General features: G+C 48.5%; 1 protein-coding gene across 1 annotated transcript in view; it reads left to right on the top strand.

The window, feature by feature from the left end:
• Positions 1–13357, top strand: part of Znf341 (zinc finger protein 341) — a 33550-nt gene extending 20193 nt beyond the window's left edge. The window contains exons 10-15 of the mRNA XM_048349022.1: positions 1230–1438; positions 5534–5630; positions 8436–8568; positions 10761–10872; positions 11081–11151; positions 12312–13357. Of these exons, the coding sequence (XP_048204979.1) occupies positions 1230–1438; positions 5534–5630; positions 8436–8568; positions 10761–10872; positions 11081–11151; positions 12312–12868 (1179 nt within the window). The 3' untranslated portion in view covers positions 12869–13357. The remainder of the gene's footprint in view (positions 1–1229; positions 1439–5533; positions 5631–8435; positions 8569–10760; positions 10873–11080; positions 11152–12311) is intronic.
• Positions 13358–21114: the final 7757 nt, after the last annotated feature.

Here is a 21114-nt window from a genome sequence, read left to right on the forward strand (position 1 = left end):
AAAGAAGATGAAAGCTGGCCACCAGTGTCTCACACCTTAGTACCTCTCGGGAGGCTGAGGCCTGGAGGATTGTGGCTTAGTATCAGCCTGGTATTGCAAAAAGATCTGCAAGATTTTTTTCTCCAGGTAACTAATAAGATGCTGGACTGTGGGCAATGCTCGAGTGGCCGAGCACCAGCTGAGTAACGAAGCAGAGCAAGTACAGCTTGTCTAGTCCTCAGCTCCAACCCTACTACAAAACAAAAATGAAATCCCCAAAACACAACTGGAGTTGATCAGCTTTGGGTTTTTTTCCCCTCCCAATACTGAGGCTTGAACTCAGAGTCTGGATACTGTCCCTGAGCTTTTGTGCTCAAAGTTAGTGCTGTACCACTTGAGCCACAGCTACACTTCTGACTTTTTGATGGTTAACTGGAGATAATCGTCTCGTGGGCTTTCCAGGCTGGCTTTAAACTGTGATCCTCAGATCTCAGCCTCCTGAGTAGCTAGGATTATAGGTGTGAGCCACCAGTGCCTGGCCTCTGATCAGTATTTTATAAATTGACATTTAGCCTGAGAGTCTGGTTCCTAAAGAGCAGCAAAACTAGCCACTTCCCCCAGAGAGAGAGGACCTGAGGTGGGCTAGTTAGATAATGGTTCTCAAAGAAAGGTCCCTGACCCTTCCCTATTAGGAGTGAAGTTAGGTCACCCAGACCTGCTGGGTCACATACCCAGAGGTGATACCTAGCAACCAGAGAGTTGCTTCCTTTTCTCTTCTTTTCCTACCATTCCTGGAGACACCACAGTACCAGAGGGATATACAGAGTAGAGAGAACAAGCTCCTGTTTCCAAAAATCCATTTGATCTATTGTCATAGATCAAGGACAATAGTGAACTGATTAGAAAAGATATTGTGGCAGATACCCATAGCTCACTCCTGTAATCCTAGCTACTCAGGAGGCTGAGATCTGAAGATTATCATTTGAAGCCAATCCTGGCAGACAAATATGAAAGACTTATCTCCAATTAACCAGCAAAAAGCTGGAAGTGGAGGTGGGATTCAAGTGGCAGAGCACCAACCTTGAGTAAAAAAGCCAAGCAAAGAGGGAAGGGTCCTGAATTCAAGCCCCAGTAGCAGCATAAACCAAACCAACCCAAACAAACAAACAAAAAAACCAGACCCAACACCTACTCTTAGTCCAAAGGTCATAAAGTGAGTTCCTCGCTCTCACCTGGTGTCTCTCTTCCAGGTGTACAAGTGTGTGGTGAAGAGCTGCGCACAGACATTCCCCAAGCTTGATACATTTCTGGAGCACATCAAGAGCCACCAGGAGGAGCTGAGCTACCGCTGCCACCTCTGTGGCAAGGACTTCCCGTCACTGTATGACCTGGGTGTGCACCAGTACTCACACAGCCTCCTCCCGCAGCACAGCCCCAAGAAAGACAGTGCCGTCTACAAGTAAGTACCCCACAACCTCTCCCAGGTAAACGGGAGCACGGGGTCTGCAGTCTTGGTGGCTCTGCTGCTCATGACCAGCAAAGACAGCTTAGAGGGGACATCCAGCTGGCAGGGTGGTTCTGCTCATGGGTATGGGTCGGGGAGAAAGGACCTTGAATCCAAGCCCCAGGACTGGCAGAAAACAATCAAATGTAGAGACCTCACTCCCTCATCTCTACCAATAAGGCTGCATGCAGTGGTTCATGTCTATATGTCAGCTATGCAGGAAGCAAAAATAGGATTGTGGTCCAGACTGAGATAAACAGGCATAAACCGTGACTCAAGTGTTGGAACTCCTACCTAACAAGCACAAAAGCCCAGAGCTCAAAACCCAGTACTGCCAAAAGAGAAAAACAAATACTTTTACACTTCAAATTATAATATAGATAGCTTTGCATTTCAGTCTAACAGACCTGCCATGTTCTCGCTAACGGTTTCTCATAGTCCATTGGTCATGGGTGTGCTGTGATTTATTTAAACCTTTACCATTGCTGGATAATTAGGTGATTCTAGTTTGTTATTATTACAAACAGGGCTACAGGGAACAACCTTGGACATTTATCTTTACCCATGTTCCTAGAAGTAATTTGGCAGGTCAGAGACCCAAGGGAGGTTTAAAAATGATTAATTACCTCCTTCAAAACAGGGCCGTTACATGAGTATAGTGCAATATTTGAAAACAACAAAGGGTAAGTGGGAATTCCTCATCCCCACCTCCCTCGCCACCCTGTCACAGTCAGTCCTGTTCAAAGTAGTTTGATTTTGTGTGGGTCCTGGGGCTTGAACTCAGACGGGGCACTGACCCTGAGCTTCTTTTGCTCAAAGATAGCACTTTACCACTGGAGCCACAGCCACACTTCCAACTTTTTGGAGGATAAGACTCTCCAGGACTTTTCTGCCTGGGTTGGCTTTGGATCCAGATCCTCTGATCTCTGCCTCCTGAGTAGCTAGGATTACAGGCAGTAACTACCAGTGCCTGGCCTTTTTTTTTTTTTTTCCTTTTTTTCTGTGCTAGGATTTGAATTCAAGGCATGATCCTAGCTAAGTAGGCATTCTACTACTACAGCTTTTAAAGTTTTAACTTTGTTTTAGTAAGACATCCGTGATCCATGCCTGTAATTCTAGCTACTCAGGAGGCTGAGGCTCACAATTTAAAGCTAGTCCAAGCAGAAAATTCTGCATGTGAGACTCTGTCTCCAAAGTAACCAGCAAAAAAGCCAGGCTAGAGGTGGTATTGTGCCAGGCAAGCAAGCAAGCTAGCTGAGTGAGTGCAAGGGGCTGAGTTCAAACTCTGGTACCAGCACAAAACAAAACAAGAACTCACAACTTTTTATTTTGATGTCATTTCAGACTTCCACCACCCAGATTTCCACTACTACTACTGTGCTCACAGGCTTTGTTAGGTCCTATCCCCGAGAATAATGTATGGCTGGTATCCTTCACCTTTATCTTCATGAGTTTTCCCAAAATCAGGGAGAGCTCCTTCTGTAAGCAGACACAGGAAGTTAACCTCAGTACACTTTGTCAGGATTTACAGAAAGTTTTACAGTTGTTGCAGTAACATCCTTTATAGAACAAAAAAAGACAGTGTTTTCTCTGCCTGGAGTCCAGCCCAGGTTGGCAGTCACATTAGCCTTTTGCCTCCTGAATGCTGGCATAGCCCTCATTCTGTCTTTACATTTCATGACCTTTACTTATATTTATTTTCTTATATTTTTGTGAGTTTGAGGGTTGAACCCAGGGCCTCATGCATGCTAGGGAATCACTTCTGTGACTCAGCTCTATACCTCCATTCTCACTTTGATTTGTTTTGTTTTCTTTTTTGTTTGTGGGGTTTCTTTTGGTTGTGGATCTGTTCCTAAGCTCTTTTGCTCAAGGCTAATGCTCTACCACTTTGAGCCACAGGTCTACTTCCCATTTTTAGGTGGTTAATTGGCGATAAGAATCTCATGGGGGAGCTGGGGATATGGCCTAGTGGCAAGAGTGCTTGCCTCGTATACATGAGGACCTGGGTTCAATTCCCCAGCACCACATATACAGAAAACAGCCAGAAGTGGCGCTGTGGCTCAAGTGGCAGAGTGCTAGCCTTGAGCAAAAAGAAGCCAGGGACAGTGCTCCGGCCCTGAGTCCAAGCCCCAGGACTGGCCAAAAAAAAAAAAAAAAAAAGAATCTCATGGGCTGGACTGGGGATATGGCTTGGTGGCATGAGTGCTTGCCTCATATATATGTGAAGCTCTGGGTTAAATTCCTCAGCACCACATATATAGAACCAGAAGTGGCACTGTGGCTCAAGTGGCAGAGTGCTAGCCTTGAGCAAAAAGAAGCCAGGGATAGTGCTCAGGCCCTGAGTTCAAGGCCCAGGACTGGTTAAAAAAAAAAAAAAAGAGTAAAAAAAGAGTGTCTTGTGACTTTTCTTGCCTATGTTGGCTTTGAGCCTGGATCTTCAGATCAGCCTCCTGAGTAGCCAAGATTATGGACATGAGCTACCAGTGCTTGTTTTCTTTTTTGAATCAGGATCTGACTATAGCTCAGGTTTTCCTTAAACTCTCACTCCTCCTGTCTCAGCCTCTTGCTGGGATTATAAGCATGCACCATCATGCCCAACTTGGTATTTTTGAAAAGCATGGAGTCATTATCTCGTCCATTGTCCCTGTTTGGGCTCATCTGGTCTCACCTTGTGATTACGTTCAGGACACACACACTTTGGCAAGAACACCAAGGTGATATCATGTCCTTTGTGCCTCATATCAGGACCACTTGATGTTCCTTTGTCACATTCTGCTGATGTTTCCTTGATGACTAAGTTGATGGATTTTCGTGGCTTTTGTTAAATCTGCCCCACATCAATCTCCTCTGAGCCTGAGGGAATCTGTCATCTTGCCTCACCACAGTGTGAGGTCTGTGCCTTCCTCTTCCTTTCCTGCTGGCTGGGACTCCCTATGTGTGGATATCAGTGGGCTTTGGGGTGGGGGGGTCACCTGCCTGGGATTCCCACAGGGCCCACATTCTGTTTTTGGCATGATTGTTTACATACCTGTGATGTTCCTTATCTGGACTATTATAAATGGCTCTATCCTCTAGCAGAGGTTTCAGAGGTGATGACGTGTGGCCTTTTTTAGTCCTTCAGAGTAGCTTGTGGCCTGTGAGTACTGTGGTGTTTCTTGGTCTGTAATTTATTTTTTGTTAATTAATTAATTTATTTATTTTTGCCAGGCCTGGACCTTGGACTCAGGGCCTGAGCACTGTCCCTGGCTCAAGGCTAGCACTCTGCCACTTGAGCCACAGCGCCACTTCTGGCCATTTTCTATATATGTGGTGCTGGGGAATCGAACCCGGGGCTTCATGTATACAAGGCAAGCGCTCTTGCCACTAGGCCACATTCCCAGCCTCTAGCCAGCTTTTAATTGGTTGAAATGTAGCCTCACAAACTTTTTGCCCTTTTTGCTGGTCTCAAACCATAATCGTTTCCATCTCTGCATCCTGAGCAGCTAGGTTTATAGGCATGAGCCATTGTGGTCAGCTAGATTTTTATTTCTTTATTGTGATATTCCTGGGACTTGAACTCAGGACCTGAGTGCTGTCCCTGAGGTTTTTTTGATCAAGACTAGCACTCTACCATTTGAGCCACATCTCCACTCTGGCTTTTTGGTGGTTAACTGGAGGTTAAAGTGTCTCATGAACTTTGCTGTCCAGACTGGCTTTGAACAAGATCTTCAGATCTCAGTCTCCGGAGTAGCTAGGATTATAGGTGTGAGCCTCTTGCACTCAGCCAAGACTTTTCTTTTTAAAGACTTACTCTGGCTACTGGGGAGAATGGACTACAAGAGGTAAGGACAAAGCAGGGAGGCAAGAGAAGAGACTACTGCCCAAGTCCTAGCACAAAGCAATGGCAGCTCAGACAAAGATGGAGGCAGTAAGAGTGGAGACGACTGGAGTTTGAGAAGGATTGAAATGTATTGTTTTGCTTCCTGCTGTGGGTTCTGGGGTAGTGGAGACTGGGCTCCATACTTGCTGGCCGTGTGGACTTTCTCAGCTTCCTGCTTCCTTCCTACTTAGGTGTGTCAAATGTGTCAACAAGTACTCCACTCCGGAGGCCCTGGAGCACCATCTGCAGACTGCTACCCATAACTTCCCCTGCCCGCACTGCCAGAAGGTTGGTGTCTTGATGGGGTGCCCCTTGCCTCAGGGCTCTGGGCTGACCTCCCACCTCCCCTTACTAGGGTGCCTTCTCAGTGACTCTGGAAGCCCTCTTTTGTGCCCAACCAGTGACTCCGATTCTAAGGCCTCCAGGCTTGTAGTTTATTTGGCTCAGGCCTCCAGATTCAGATCTGTGGTTGATCAATACTATAAAAGCTTCTATTAATCCACAGATGCCCTCTTCCATCCTCCTGATTTTTCCCTTTATTTGTTGAAGAAACCTTCCATTGACCCTATTGCGTTTCAACTTTTTCTTCCTGGTCCTCATTTTCTTCTTCTTTTTTTAAAATATAATTTTAATGCTATTATTAAGGTGTTGTTCAGAGAGGGGTTTATGATTTCATAAGCCAGGTAATGAATACATTACTTTTTTGAACAATGTCACCCCTTCCTTCACTTTCCCAAGTTTCCGCTCCCATCCCTGCCCATGCATTACACAGTTCGTTTTTCCATATAGTGTATACTGAATAGCATGCTTGCATTTGTTCACCCTTCCTCCCTCCCCTTTCTGCATCCTCTCCCCCTGTCCTTTTCTTTTGCCAGTCCTGGGGCTTGAACTCAGAGTCTGGGCTCTGTCCTTGAGCTTGTCTGTACTCAAGGCTAGCGCTCTACCACTTGAGCCACTTCCAGCTTTTTTCTGTTTATGTGGTACTGAGGAATCGAATCCAAAGTTTCATGCATGCTGGGCAAGCACTCTACCACTAAGCCACTTTCCCAGCCTGCACCCCTCTTATCCCACCTAAAAAGAAAAAATAAAATAAAAAAGCAAAACTAAACACCACTCCACCACCACCAACAACAAAAGCCCCTGTTTCCATTTACTGGAATTTGTCTCAGTAAGTAGGATTTTATATGTTCAGGGAAGTGATAGCTTTGGGGCCCTCTTCTAAGGGTGTTCTCCTTTAGTCTGACTGTGTATAAGTGCCTGGTATCCTGTATAGCTTATGTCCAGTTATCTTTTAGATCTATGTTCCCCATTTTTTTTTTTTTGGCCAGTCCTGGGCCTTGGACTCAGGGCCTGAGCACTGTCCCTGGCTTCTTCCCGCTCAAGGCTAGCACTCTGCCACTTGAGCCACAGCGCCGCTTCTGGCCGTTTTTTCTGTATATGTGGTGCTGGGGAATCGAACCTAGGGCCTCGTGTATCCGAGGCAGGCACTCTTGCCACTAGGCTATATCCCCAGCCCCTATGTTCCCCATTTTTAAACAACTGTTCATGGCAAATTTTCCAGGACAGCCCTGGCTTTACTTGACCTCATTCTAGATGATTCCAATTAGATAGCCTAACTTTAGGCTTTGGAATTTAAAGGTGCCATGAATTGTGCAAGAAACATGTGCCAATTGCTGTTTTGAGCATTTTACCTGAACTGACTGAGATGATCCCACAGGAAGGGCAGCCATCCTGTTCCTGTCCCCATTCTAAAGAGAGAGAGGGGGCTGGGGATATGGCCTAGTGGCAAGAGCGCTTGCCTCGTATACTTGAAGCCCTGGGTTCGATTCCCCAGCACCACATATACAGAAAATGGCCAGAAGTGGCGCTGTGACTCAAGTGGCAGAGTGCTAGCCTTGAGCAAAAAGAAGCCAGGGGCAGTGCTCAGGCCCTGAGTCCAAGGCCCAAGACTGGCAAAAAAAAAAAGAGAGAGAGAGAGAGAGAGAGAGAGAGAAATAGGTCTGTGCCCTTGGCCAGGTCTCTATTCCAGGTGAATGATAAAAATGAATATATGAATGAATGAGCGAATGCCTAGCTTATGCCTATGCTAGACAGAGATTTTGGCTCCTGTGTTTTCTGGCTCTTCATTATCTTCCATTCATTTCTTCACTTCTTATTTATTTAAAAATTAATTCTTACCAGATGCTGGTGGCTCATGCCTGTAATCTTAGCTACTCAGGAGACTGAGATCTGAGGATTGCAGTTTGAAGTCGGTGTGTGCCTGTGCGTGCGTGTGTGTGCGCACACCCGTGCGTGTATTTCTAACTTACCAGCAAAAAGCTAGAAGTGGAAGTGTGGAGTATAGAGTGCCAACCTTAAGTGAAATAAACAAGTGAGAGCATGAGGTCTTGAGTTCAAGCCTCAGTATCTGCACACAAAGTAATAATAAAAATTCTTTCCTTTACATGTCAGGCATTTGACCCATGCCCTGTGCTGCAGACTGGCAGCCCTGCTCTGCCCTCCTAGGATTCCCCGTAAATAAAGTACTGTAGTTCAGTGGATCAAATACCGACTTCATGTTGGGGTGAGAGTTCAAAGCCAGAATTTGCTTTGTCCAGCATAGCACCAAGAATCAGAGAAGGTCTCACAGAGGCAATGGCACCCGGATAGGTCTTTTTGTTTTGTTTTGTTTGCCAGTCCTGGGCCTTGAACTCAGGGCCTGGGCACTGTTCCTGGCTTCTTTTTGCTTAAGGCTAGCACTCTGCCACTTGAGCCACAGTGCCACTTCCAGCTTTTTTCTATATATCTGGTGCTGAAGAATCAAACCCAGGGCTTCATATGTGTGAGGCGAGCACTTTACCACTAGGCCATATTACCAGCCCCCGGATGGGTCTTAAAGGATAGATAGGAGTTGGTGAGAGGAAGCCCTCTTGGGTAGGAAGGACAGCCTGGCAGAGTGGGTGTGCTTTGGCAGGGCTCATGAGCTCTGAGCGCCATCTGACCCCATGGATTGAGAGGGTCTCCAGAGAGTCTGCCATGGGGGCTGCCGGGGAAGGGAGGCTGGAAAGCAAGGCTGGTGCAGCAGACCTGAAGACAGTGCTTTTTCTCCTCCAGGTGTTTCCTTGTGAACGCTACCTGAGGCGTCACCTGCCCACCCACGGCAGCGGGGGCAGGTTCAAATGCCAGGTGTGCAAGAAGTTCTTCCGGCGAGAACACTACCTCAAATTGCACGCTCACATCCACTCAGGTGAGCACTCACCTGCCCCCACCCCTCCCCACTTCCCTCCTTTCCCCTTCATCGCTCCCGTCCATCGCTTCTGGCTCCCTCCTGGCCCCCACCCACTGCCCCCATCACCACTACAGGTGCCCCCAGAGGCTGGTGGGGGGACTCCTGCCCTCGATAGATGGCAGGACCTCCAGGGCGGGACACTGCTCTTACTGCAAAATTCCCATCCAATCCTGGGCAAAACTCGGCCTCCTTGGACACAGTTTGAGATACTGCCATTTTCTTTTCTTTTAATCCTTGGGATTGTTTTTATTGGTTGAAAGACTTCAACCATGGCTGGTGAAAGGGCTTCAGCCCTGGCCTAGCCTGCTCCAGGTCCTGCTTTCATTCCTAGCACTCCACAAAAATAATTTTTATCAATTGTTTTTTTCCTAGATGTTGAACTTAAGGCCTGGGTGCTGTCCCTGCGGGGTTTTTTTGTTTGTTTTTGTTTTTTCTTGCTCGAGGATAGCGCTCTACCATTTGAGCCACAGCTCCATTGTGGCTTGTTAGAAGTTAATTGGAGATAAGAGTTTCATGGATTTTCCTGTCAGGATGGCTTTGAACCAGGATCCTCAGATCTCAGCCTACTGAGTAGCTAGAATAACAGGCGTGAGCCATTGATGCCCAGCAACCTTTTTTTTCTTCTTTATTAAAAAGTATCAAAAGTTTGAGAAAGCCTAAGGTTAAAGCTTATATAATGAGGGGCTAGGAATATGGCCTTGTGGCAAGAGTGCTTGCCTCATATACATGAAGCCCTGGGTTCGATTCCTCAGCACCACATATATAGAAAAGGCCAGAAGAGGCGCTGTGGCCCAAGTGGCAGAATGCTAGCCTTGAGCGGAAAAAAAAAAAAAAAAAGTCAGGGACAGTGCTCAGGCCCTGCCCTGAGTCCAAGCGCCAGGACTGGCAAAAACAAACAAACAAACAAACAAAAACTTATATAATGAGAATAACTCTCCCCTCTGGAGCCCAGTCCAGTGTTTGTTAGTTTTAATTTTACTATAACCTGTGGTTTAAAAAAGAAAACATTTGGGGCTGGGGATATGGCCTAGTGGCAAGAGCGCTTGCCTCATATACATGAAGCCCTTGGTTCGATTCCCCAGCACCACATATACAGAAAATGGCCAGAAGTGGCGCTGTGGCTCAAGTGGCAGAGTGCTAGCCTTGAGCAAAAGGAAGCCAGGGACAGTGCTCAGGCCCTGAGTCCAAGGCCCAGGACTGGCACAAAAACAAACAAACAAACAAAAAAAAAAAAAGAAAGAAAACATTTGCTGGCACTGTTGGCTCATGCTTGTAATCCTCACTACTCAGAAGGCTAAGATCTGAGGATGTTGGTCCAAAGCCATCTGGGGCAGGAAAATCCATGAGACTTGTATATCTAATTAACCACCAGAGAAAGCAGAAGCGGAGCTGTGGTACAAGTGGTAGAGCACTAGCCTTGAGCAAAAACCCTAAGAGGCAACACCCTGAGTTCAAGCCCTAGTAGCAGTACAAAAAAAAAAGAAAGAAAGAAAAGCCCCTTGGGTACAGTGGCAGCACCTTTGGGCCCAACCACTCAGGAGGTTGAGGCAGGAGGATCTCTTGAGCGCAAGAGTTCAAGGCCAGCCCTGGCAGCATAGTGATACCTCTTAAATGAGCCAGGAGTTGGGGGTATGTTTTAGGCCCTCAGTTCCATCCCCAGCAACATACACACACACACAAAGAAAAGCCAACTATCACAGCAGACGTACTTGGGAGGCAGAAGCAGGAGGATTGTGTGTTTGAGGCCAGCCCGGGCCACATAGCTGGATCCTATTTTCAAAATTTTAAAAAGCAAGCTCTTTCCTCTCTCTCTGACAACACAGAGTGGTACTGGGTGCTGGTGGCTCATGCCTGTAATCCTAGCTAATCAGGAGGCTGAGCTCTGAGGATTTGGGTTCAAAGCCAGCTGAGGCAGGAAAGCCATGAGACCTATCTCCAATTAACCACCAGAAAAAGTGGAAGTAGAGCTGTGGCTTTAGCTGGTAGAGTGCTAGCTCAGGGATGGCGCCCAGGTCCTGAGTTCAAGCCCTGCGACCGACAAAAAAAAACAAAAACAAAAAAACAGAGTGGCAAGGAATGACAGAGAAACTGCTCCCCAAATTCAGAATCCTTATCTGGAACCTTCTCTCCCTCCCCAACTGTCTCTACAGGCGAGAAGCCCTACAAATGCTCTGTATGCGAGTCTGCCTTCAACCGCAAGGACAAACTGAAGAGACACATGCTGATCCATGAGCCCTTCAAGAAGTACAAATGCCCCTTCTCGTGAGTAGGGCTGTCACCCAGTGGGGTCACCACCTGGGGGCGCTGGACCAGAAGGGGCAGCCCCAAGGGTGAATGCCTCCCCCTTTCACCTGTTGGGTCCTGCCTGCCCCACTCCCACCCTGCTCCCTTCCTGGGACAAGGGCTAGTGGTGGGCCTGACTATAGGTCCCAAACTGCTGAGCCCCTGAGACTGGTATTTGGGATTCCAGGACTCACACAGGCTGTAGTAAGGAGTTCAACCGGCCAGACAAGCTGAAGGCGCACATCCTGTCGCATTCAGGTAAGAGCTGGACAGGAGGAGGAGAGCTAGGCCAGGCTGGCTGGGAGGAAGGGCAGAGGCCATGGCCTGCTGTGTCTAGCCAGCTGGCTTTGCTTGTGTGGGTTGGAGGGCAGGCCTGTGTGCTGCCCCTGGGTGGGAGGGGGTGGGTGGGGGTGGGTGGGACACAGTCCCCAGCCTGGGGAATACGTGGGGTCCAGCAGAAATGGGCAGGTCCATGGCAGGGTATGCTGGGTTTCCCAGGCACTTCTTGACAGGCTGGCGTTTTGAGCCAGATTCTTCCCTCCAGGTGTCCACACCATCCTCCCCCTGGATCCATAACCCACACACCTCCAGGCACTGTCAAAGTTGCTCCTTAAGAACCTCTGTTCTACAGAAAACAGTCAGGGGTCCATGTGAGCTGGAAAACCAGACTTGGATGCAGGGCTTCCGTTTGAGTCTTAGGGCTGCTTCATTCCTACTGGGTGACCAGTCTCGGTGGAGTCCCTGCCTCTCCTCTGAGTCCTCAACCCAAGGAGGCCAAGAGTGTGAAAGGAGCCTGGCAGGCTGGTGTGGACTGACTTGACTGGTTCATAGAGAGGCTGACCACATGGGCATCAGGCAGGCCCTCCCTCCCCTGCCCTCTTGGGGAAGCTGAGCATTTAGTGAGGGAGATGGGACAAAAGCTGTTAGATGGAGAGGACAAGGGTGGCGGCAGAGAAGGAACCGGGTAGCAGTCTGGAGGCTCGCCAGAGCTGAGCGCTGAGGCATGGGGAGAGCTCAGAGCTGGTTTCCCAGGGAGGGGAAACAGGAAGTGCTGGCCTTGGGAGGGTGGATGGGAAGAAGGGGAGGCAAAGCCCAGGGAAGAGGGTGGAGAGGGGCCCAAAGGTCCATTTTCTCCATTTACAAAAGCGTCAGCCTGTATCCATGGTCTGAGGAGCGCAGCTGAGGTGGGCAGTCCAGGTGCGAGACAACTGTAGCCTACAAAGTGCCACAAGGCTTAGGGGCTGAGCGGCCCATTTCAGGCGGAGAGGATGGCGAGTGCCAAGGCCGAGGGGCCGTAGCCTGCCCGGTGCAGCGGAGGAGAATGAGTGGCTGGGAGGAGGTGGGAAGCCCGGGGAGGGGGAGGGCAGGGTGTGGGGTGAGGAGCGGCCGCCTCTCACGCGGGCCCCCTCGCTCCCCAGGCATGAAGCTCCACAAGTGCGCCCTGTGCAGCAAGTCCTTCAGCCGCCGGGCGCACCTCGCCGAGCACCAGCGCGCCCACACCGGCAACTACAAGTTCCGCTGCGCGGGCTGCGCCAAGGGCTTCTCCCGCCACAAGTACCTCAAAGACCACCGCTGCCGCCTGGGCCCCGCGAAGGACAAGGACCTGCAGGGCCGGCGGCCCCCGCGGAGGAGGGCAGCCCCCCGCGGCGGCGCGCACAAGGCGGGGACCCCCCTGGCCGAGCCGCTGGGGCTGCAGGCGCTGAAGGCCGCCGGGGCCGGGCCGGGGCCGGGGCCGGGACCAGGGCCGGGCGCGGGGAACGGGCCGGGGCCGGCGCCCGAGGCCCAGCGCGAGCAGGAGCAGGACGCCGTGCTGTCCATCGTGGTGGGCGGCGCGGTGGGCGCGGACCCCGAGCTCGTGGTGCCCGCGCACCCCGAGGCGCTAGGCTCCAACCTGGCGCTGGCCGAGCTGCAGGCGGGGCCCGAGGGCCCGTGCGCCATGCTGGCCGTGCCCGTCTACATCCAGGCCTCCGAGTGAGCCGCGGTGGGCGCCCGCGAGTGGGGGCCGCGGTCCCCGGGCCGTGCGCCCTGTGCACAGAGCCATGGCAGGAGCTGGCCGGCGCCTGAGCGCCCGGTGCCCGGCCGGCCGGGCTGGGCTGACCCCGCGGGGGAGAAGGCAGGCCGCCTCGGGGGCCTTCAGTCAGCTGCTCTGCGGGACCCTGGATGCGGTCAGAGTTCTCATCAGCTGCACCTTTCTCCATGGGGTCCCCAGACAATTGAGGAAGGGAGGCTTTTAGGAATCATTCAGCCTGGTGGGTAGAGCCCAGCTATGACCCAAACCTGGCTTCGCATCCAAGGGTTGCCGCACACTTGCTGTGTGACATCAGCTAGGTTGCGAGCCCCATCTTTCTCATCTGTACGGAGGGGCTTATGTGATAGTTGTTCATCCTAGGGAGGCTGTCTTGGGGATTCAAATTGGTGATATAAATGTACAAAGGGGGTTGGTAAAGTACCCTGGTCTTAAAAAGTGCTCAATAAATGTTTTATTTATTTATTATTATTATCTTTAAGTAGTTCTACAAGGAAGGTATCATTTAACAAAGCAGTTTATAAATGTAATGCATCCCTCTTCTTCAACACACCCCTTCCCTTTTCTTAGTTTTGTGGTATATCCAGTTCTTTTTTCCTTCCTTCCTTCCTTCCTTCCTTCCTTCCTTCCTTCCTTCCTTCCTTCCTTCCTTCCTTCCTTCCTTCCTTCCTTCTTTCGTAGGGAGTGGTTGATCATGAGGCTTGAACTCAAGGCCTTGGCACTGTCCCTGAGCTCTTTTGCTCAAGGCTATCACTCTTCCACTTTGAACAACAGCTCCACTACCAGTTTTTTTTTTTTTTTTTTTTTTTTTTTTTTTTTTTTTTTTTTTGGCCAGTCCTGGGCCTTGGACTCAGGGCCTGAGCACTGTCCCTGGCTTCTTCCCGCTCAAGGCTAGCACTCTGCCACTTGAGCCACAGCGCCGCTTCTGGCCGTTTTCTGTATATGTGGTGCTGGGGAATCGAACCTAGGGCCTCGTGTATCCGAGGCAGGCACTCTTGCCACTAGGCTATATCCCCAGCCCCCACTACCAGTTTTTGAGTGCTTAATTGGAGATAAGAGTCTCACATGGGCTTTTCTGCCCTGGTCAGCTTTGAACTGTAATCCTCAGAGCTCAGCCTCCTGAGTTGCTAGGATTACAGGTATAAGCCACCTGTGCCTGGCTACAGTGACCTCTTGACTGCATTCTTCCCCCTCCCCCCATTCATCTATCTCCCCTTGGTCCTGCCCCTCCTTGCATGTACCCCTTTCCTGGTACTTAATTTGTTGGGTTTTGACCTAGTCTTTCTAATAAAAATTTATACTCTTTGAGCTCCCCATAGAATCTATTATATACTTCAGCTAATTCTTCTGTAACCACTTCCGTACTTACTTACAGTTTTATAGGTACATTCTAGCTACCACAGATGAGGGAAACCATGCAACCTTTGTTTCTCTGGGTCTGGCTTACTTCACTGAATACAATTTTTTTCCAAGTCCTTCCATTTCTTTATGAATCGTGCAATATCATTCTTTCTAATAGATGGGTAGAATTCCATCCCAGTGTGGTATATATACCACATTATCTCTAATTCACTGCTGATGGGAATGTAAACTTGTCCAGTCACTCTGGAAAATGGTATGGAGGTTCCTCAAAAAAACTAAACATAGAGCTCTATGAGGACCCAGCAGTTCTACCCCTGGGTATTTATCCAGTAGAACACAAACCAGGTTTACAGTAAAGCCACCAGCACAATAGTGTTCATTGCAGCACTGGGGGCTGGAGCCAAGATATGGAATCAACCCAGAAGCCATTCAATGTGTGAATAGATAGATCAAGGAATTTTTTTTTTTTTTTTTTTTTTTTTGGTCACTCAAGCTTGAAATCAGGGCCTGGGAGCTGTCCCTGAGCTTTTTTTTTTTTTTTTTTTTTTCTCAAGGCTAGGGTTCTACCACTTAGAACCACAGTGTCACTTCAGTTTTCTGGTGATTAATTGGAGATAAGAGTCTCACAGAGTTCCTGCTTGGCTTTGAACTGTGATCCTCAAATTTCAGCCTCCTGAGTAGCTACATTACAGGCATGAGCCATTTGTAACTGGCCAAAAAGAAAATGGTGTGTGTGTGTGTGTGTGTGTTTTAAAAATCATGAGTCCCAGATAGCTCCAACAGTTTCCTTTCTTAGCCTCTAGGTGACAGCACTGAAGCATGGGGGCTGAAGCATCCTTTGGTCATACGGGAGAGTTAAGAGGGGTCTCCTTGGACAATTATAACAGAATGTAGTCCCTACAAATGTGCTGGGAAAGAAATGTGAAAACTTAGGGCACCAGGTCTCACCCCAGTCCCTTGGATTCACAAGCTCTGACCGGAGCGTGAAATTGCCCTAAGCTCAAGTAGTAGAGCACTAGCCATTAGCATAAAAGTTCAGGTACAGTGCCTAGGCCCTGAGTTCAAGCCACAGAACAAGTGTCAAAAAAAAATTTTTTTTTAAAAGAAGATTAAAAATACCTCCAGGGGCTGGGAATATGGCCTAGTGGCTAGAGTGCTTGCCTCCTACACATGAAGCTCTCGGTTCGATTCCCCAGCACCACATATATGGAAAAAGGCCAGAAGGGGCGCTGTGGCTCAGGTGGCAGAGTGCTAGCCTTGAGCGGGAAGAAGCCAGGGACAGTGCTCAGGCCCTGAGTCCAAGGCCCAGGACTGGCCAAAAAAGAAAAAACCTCCAAAGGTCCACAAAGGCCAAGGCTAAGACTTTCCTTTCTTGCCTATAGAAATATCTAGTGTCCACACTATTCAGGATTATTCAGTCAATGTTTGATATTCTTTTGACAGCACATGCATATTCTGTCCTCCCACCCCAAGAGTGCAAGGGAGTTGTCCCCAGGAAGAAGCTAAGAATCTGTCCTGTTTCTTAGGGCCAGACCAATCTCCCCTGTGAGCTGGTAAAGCTTCCTTTGAAGCTAGAACAGGAGTATCTGGGACGGAGGGCTGAGGCCACGCACTGAGAAATCCCAGTTGAACAGGTTGGACCAGTTTTGCCTTCCCTGAGGAGGAAGGAGGGGCAGCAGCTGCCAGAGCTCCCCACCCCCACAGTTTCAGCTCATGATCCCAAGATTCTCAGGTCTGGAAGGGTGGGAGTCTAGAGGTTGGCTGGCTGTACCTCAGGATTAAAGGTCTTTGCTCTCCTAGGTTTATGAGGGGGCTCGAGGGAGGGAAGATGACCTTTTAGCCACTGTACTCCTTCCTAGCAATACACAGATCACTGTACCTGACAGCTTGAGGTTGTATGGTAAATAGAACCAACAATTTCCTGGAACCCATGGCTCACACCTGGATCCTAGCTACTCAGGAGGCTGAGATCTGACAGGAAAGTCCCTGAGACTCTGTTCTCCAATTAAACACACACACATGCGCGCACACACACGCACACACACACACACACTCCAGACATAGAGCTGTGACTCCAGTGGTAGAGTACTAGCCTTTAGCAAAAATAAAAAAAAAATCAGGACAGCACCCAGGCCCTGAGTTTGAGCTCCAGGATTGTCACAAAACAAACAACAACAAAACTACCTGTGGTGATTCCTTGTGGAGGGCATAAATGCCAGCAAAGCAAATAAGTAATTTGTGAAGTAAATTATGCTTTATGCCTTAGAAAAGAAACAGGAATGGAGAGACTTGGGGTACAGGGGGCCTAGAGGGACATTGGGGAGCTAGTATGTTTAAAGAACAGCAAAGGCCAGTGTGGTGGAGAGACCAGAAATGAAGAAGACAGAGAGGGGCTGGTGTGTGTGTGTGTGTGATCACTAAGGGACATTGAAAGGACTTTGGCACTTTAAAAACATTGTTTTATTTATTTGTTTTTGTTTATGTGGTACCAAGAAATTAAACTCAGGGCTGCAGAGTGCTAGGCAAGCACTCTAACCACTCAGCCACATTCCCAGCCCCTCTTGTTGGTTGGTTTGATTGACTCTGGGGTTAGCACTGGGGGCCTATGCTTGTTTAACCTGTACTCTAGCCTTCTTTTGCTTTAGTTATCTCCCCCAGTCCCCCCCCCCACACACACACCTTGGACTCTGAATTTCTTGCCTATGTCTCGTAAGTAGCTGAGATAGGCATGAACCACCACACCCAGTTTATTTATTGAGATGGTATCTTGCTATCTTTTTGCTCAGGCTAGTCTTGGATCTTGATAGCCCAGATCACTACCTCCCAAGTTACTGGGATTGCAGTTGGAGCTACCACCACACCTGGCCCAAGTCTTTGGCCTTTAATCTGAGGGACATGGAGGGTATAAGTAGTGCAATGCTGTATCCAAGATACACACACACGCGTGCGCGCGCACACACACACACACACACCACAGAAGTCTGGTGTGCTTCTCACAGGACTAAAAGTGTAGCAAGGCTACACTTCTCCAGGAGATGCCAGGAGAGGGAAGATCTGTTTCATTACCTTTTCCAGATTTTAGAAGCTAGCCTGCATTCCTTAGCTTGTGGCCACTTTCTCCGTCTTCACAGCCCTAAGGATAGAACCCTGCAGTCTGACCCTCTTCTTCCTTCTGGTGATTTCACACATCCAGCATAATCTAGAACACTCTTCCCATTCAAAGACTTGCAAAGTCCATTTAAAAGGGACCTTATGGGTACTGAGCTTCTACATCCTTGGAGAGCCATGATTCTGCTGGCCACAGGAGATGACTGAAGTAGACCAAGCATGGGATTTTGTGGTTTGTCCTGAGTCATAGCCGTGAAGGAAGTGATAAATGGTGTGTTCTAAGAACTGGCTGCTTGGGCCTTTCCTTCCTCATGGAGAACAGCTAGTCCTCTGTCTTGGGCTTGGGCTTGGATGAGGAAGGGTATGTCTCAGGGGCAAAGCCAAGGTCATCTAGTGGAACCCCTGTGGGCCTTGAGGCATAGTCTCTGCCTCTTGGTCTGCATCAGTTCAAATGAGCCTGCCGAAGCTCAAATGCAGGTTCCTCCAGCACCAGCTCCCCTATTTCCTGCTCACCCCTGTCAGGTTCTGCTGGGTCAGACTGCCTGCCTATTCCCCGGAAAAGCCTCACCTGTACCTAGGCTATCATAGTCATAGTCATTTATTATTTTTTTTGAGAGAGTCTTGCTATATTGCCCAGGCTGGTCTCAAATTCATAATCCTTGTGCCTCAGCTTCCAGCACTTTGGCTCACAGGCATGCACCACCATGCTTGGCAGTTTCCAGTTTTTGGCTATGATGAATAAAGTTGCAATGAACACTGGTGTCTAGACCAGATTTCATGTGAACATACGTTTCTGGGGTACAGACCTATCAGTGAATTGCTCAGTCATATGGTAAGGCTGTGCAGAACTCTTCAAGCTGCTGCCAGGTTATTTCCACAGCACCGTTTTTACACTCTCATCAACAGTGCCTTACAATTCTCTTTCTCCATGTTCTTGCCAATACTTGCTGGTTTCTGTTTTGTTTTGACTCCTAATTATAGCTGTCTTAGTGGGTATGAAGTGTCTTATTGTGGCACTGTGAATTTCTTTTCTCTCTCTCTCTCTTTGTGCTGATACAGGGGCTTGAACTCAAAGCCTCAAACTGTCTTTTTTTTTTTTTTTTTTTTTTTTTTTATAAATTCAAGGCTGGTGCTTTACCACTTGAGCTATGTCTCCACTTCTGGCTTCTTGCCAGAATTGTTAATTGATGCTATGAGTGTTGCTTTGGTCTGCTCAGGCTGCCTTTGAAGCACGATCCTCAGATTGTAACATTCTGAGTAGCTAGGATTATAGGTATGAGCCCACCAGCGTATCTATTTTTATGTCACTACTGCACTATTTTGATCATGGTAGGTTTTTTGTTTGTTTGTTTGTTTGTTTGGGGTGGGGTCCTGGGGTTTGAACTCAAGACCTGGGCACTGTCTCTTAGCTTCTTTTGCTCAAAGCTAGCACTCTACCACTTGAGCCACAACTCTACTTCTGGCTTTTTTGGGGGAGTGGGGGTGGAGGAGGGTAGTTTATTGAAGATAAGAGCCTCACAGAGCCAGTGGCTCATGCCTGTAATCCTAGCTGCTCAGGAGGCTGAGATCTGAGGATCATGGTTCCAAGCCAGTTGGGACAGGAAAGTCCGTGAGACTCTTATCTCCAATTAATCACCAGAAAACTGGAGGGGCACTATGGCTCAAGTAGTAGAGCACAAGCCTTGAGCTGAAGGGCTCAGGGACAGCTCCCAGGCCCAGAGTTCAAGCCACAGGACAAAAAAAAAAAAATCTCACAGACTTTCCTGCCCAAGCTACCTTTGAACTGCAACCCTCAGATCTCAGCCTCCTGAGTAGTTAGGATTACAGGCATGAGCACTGGTGCCTGGCTCTTATGATTTTTTTTTCTGCCAGTCCTGGGGCTTGAACTCAGGGCCTGGACACTGTCTATGTGCTTCTTTTGCTCAAGGCTAGCACTCTACCACTTGAGACACAGCACCACTTCTAGCTTTTCCTGTTTTTGTGGTACTAAGGAATCAAACCCAAGACTTTATGCATGCTAGGCAAGCACTCCCTAAGCCATATTCCCAGCTTTTATGATTAATTTTTATATTGATTGACAAAAACATCCAGATTCTCAGTTACAGAACAGTCACAGGTACGACTGTATGTTTCACAATTCATGCTGCTACAAGTTCCTCACAGTCATAGTGTGTCTCTCACATTTGAAAATTTCATCCAATATGTAAAGTTGAGTGAAACAAACTGATCTCCTGGGAATTGCATCCTATAAATACACATAGGAGGCTGTGTCAACAGCAATGTCCAAGGCATAGCTTTTGTCTATATAAGATCATAGCCTGGGGGAGAGGAGACTTATGTAATGCAATAGAAGAAAAATCCATTGGGTTCATTGTGTGTGTGTGTGTGTGTGTGTGTGTGTGTGTGTGTGCGCGCGTGTGTGTATGTGTATGTGTTAGTCTTGGGGCCTGGGCACTGTCCCTGAGCTTTTTTTGTTAAAGGTTAACACTCTACCACTTGAGACACAGCTCTACTTTTGGTTTTTTAAAAGTTATTAATTGGGCTGGGGATATAGCCTAGTGGCAAGAGTGCCTGCCTCGGATACACGAGGCCCTAGGTTCGATTCCCCAGCACCACATATACAGAAAACGGCCAGAAGCGGCGCTGTGGCTCAAGTGGCGGAGTGCTAGCCTTGAGCAAAAAGAAAGCCAGGGACAGTGCTCAGGCCCTGAGTCCAAGGCCCAGGACTGGCCAAAAAAAAAATAAATAAATAAAAGTTATTAATTGGAGAAAAGTGTCTCACAGACTTTCCTGCCCAGGCTGGCTTCAAAAACATGATCCTTAGATCTTAGCCTTCTGAGTAGCTAGGATTATAGGTGTGAGCCACCAGCACCTGGCTTTTTGTGCCTGACTTTTGTTTTTCTTTTTAATGATGACAGTACTGGGGCTTGGACTTTTTCACTCAAAACTGGCACTGTAACACTTAAACCACACCTCCTCTTCCAGCTGGCTAATTGGAGTTAAGAGTCTCAAGGATTTGTCGGCCAGGGCTATCTTTGAACCGGGAGCCTCTGATTTCATCCTTCTGAGTGACCAGCTAGTATTACAGGCGTGAGTCACTGATGCCACCTGGCTCAAGGCAGGTTTGAAGCTTTGCAGTTGAAGTTCATTCTTCTTAGTTGAAGTTCTTTCTTGTTTCAGAAAGCCTGTTGTGGATAGAGTGGTAGAGGAACGTTTTTTCAAAGACGTGGCAAAGTTAAGCCAATCACTCGATTTCCCTGAGTTCTTGGTTTACTTTCATATATATTAAAAAAAAAAAGAACAGAATTATCTGTTATAGGCTGAGAAATAAAGGTGATAATGTATATGGCACTTTGCACATCTGGATTACAGATGCACAATGTCAATTACTATTGTGGTTATAACTTTGGGTGCTGGGACCTGAACCCAGGGCTCTGCCACTCCCAATACTGATCTTTTTGACAATGTTATCACTACTCCTTTTCTTCCATCCCTATAGAACACAATTCAAGAAGACTACATTTCCCAGCATGTCATCTTGCCCTTTGACTTCAGTGAGACCAAAAAGGTGCGCCGCGGATCGCCTGAAGCCGGAAGACTATAGACTCCCGGCATGCAGCGAGCCTCTTTCCCTTAGACTCAAGGCGCGTACGGCGCGTTGGACCTTGGGAGTTGTAGTCAGCGGCGCGTTGCCCTGACGCCGGCCGGGCCGGGCGTGGGGGCCT

This window comes from Perognathus longimembris, chromosome 6 (assembly GCF_023159225.1).
Source record: "Perognathus longimembris pacificus isolate PPM17 chromosome 6, ASM2315922v1, whole genome shotgun sequence".
Taxonomy (NCBI): Eukaryota; Metazoa; Chordata; class Mammalia; order Rodentia; family Heteromyidae; genus Perognathus; species Perognathus longimembris.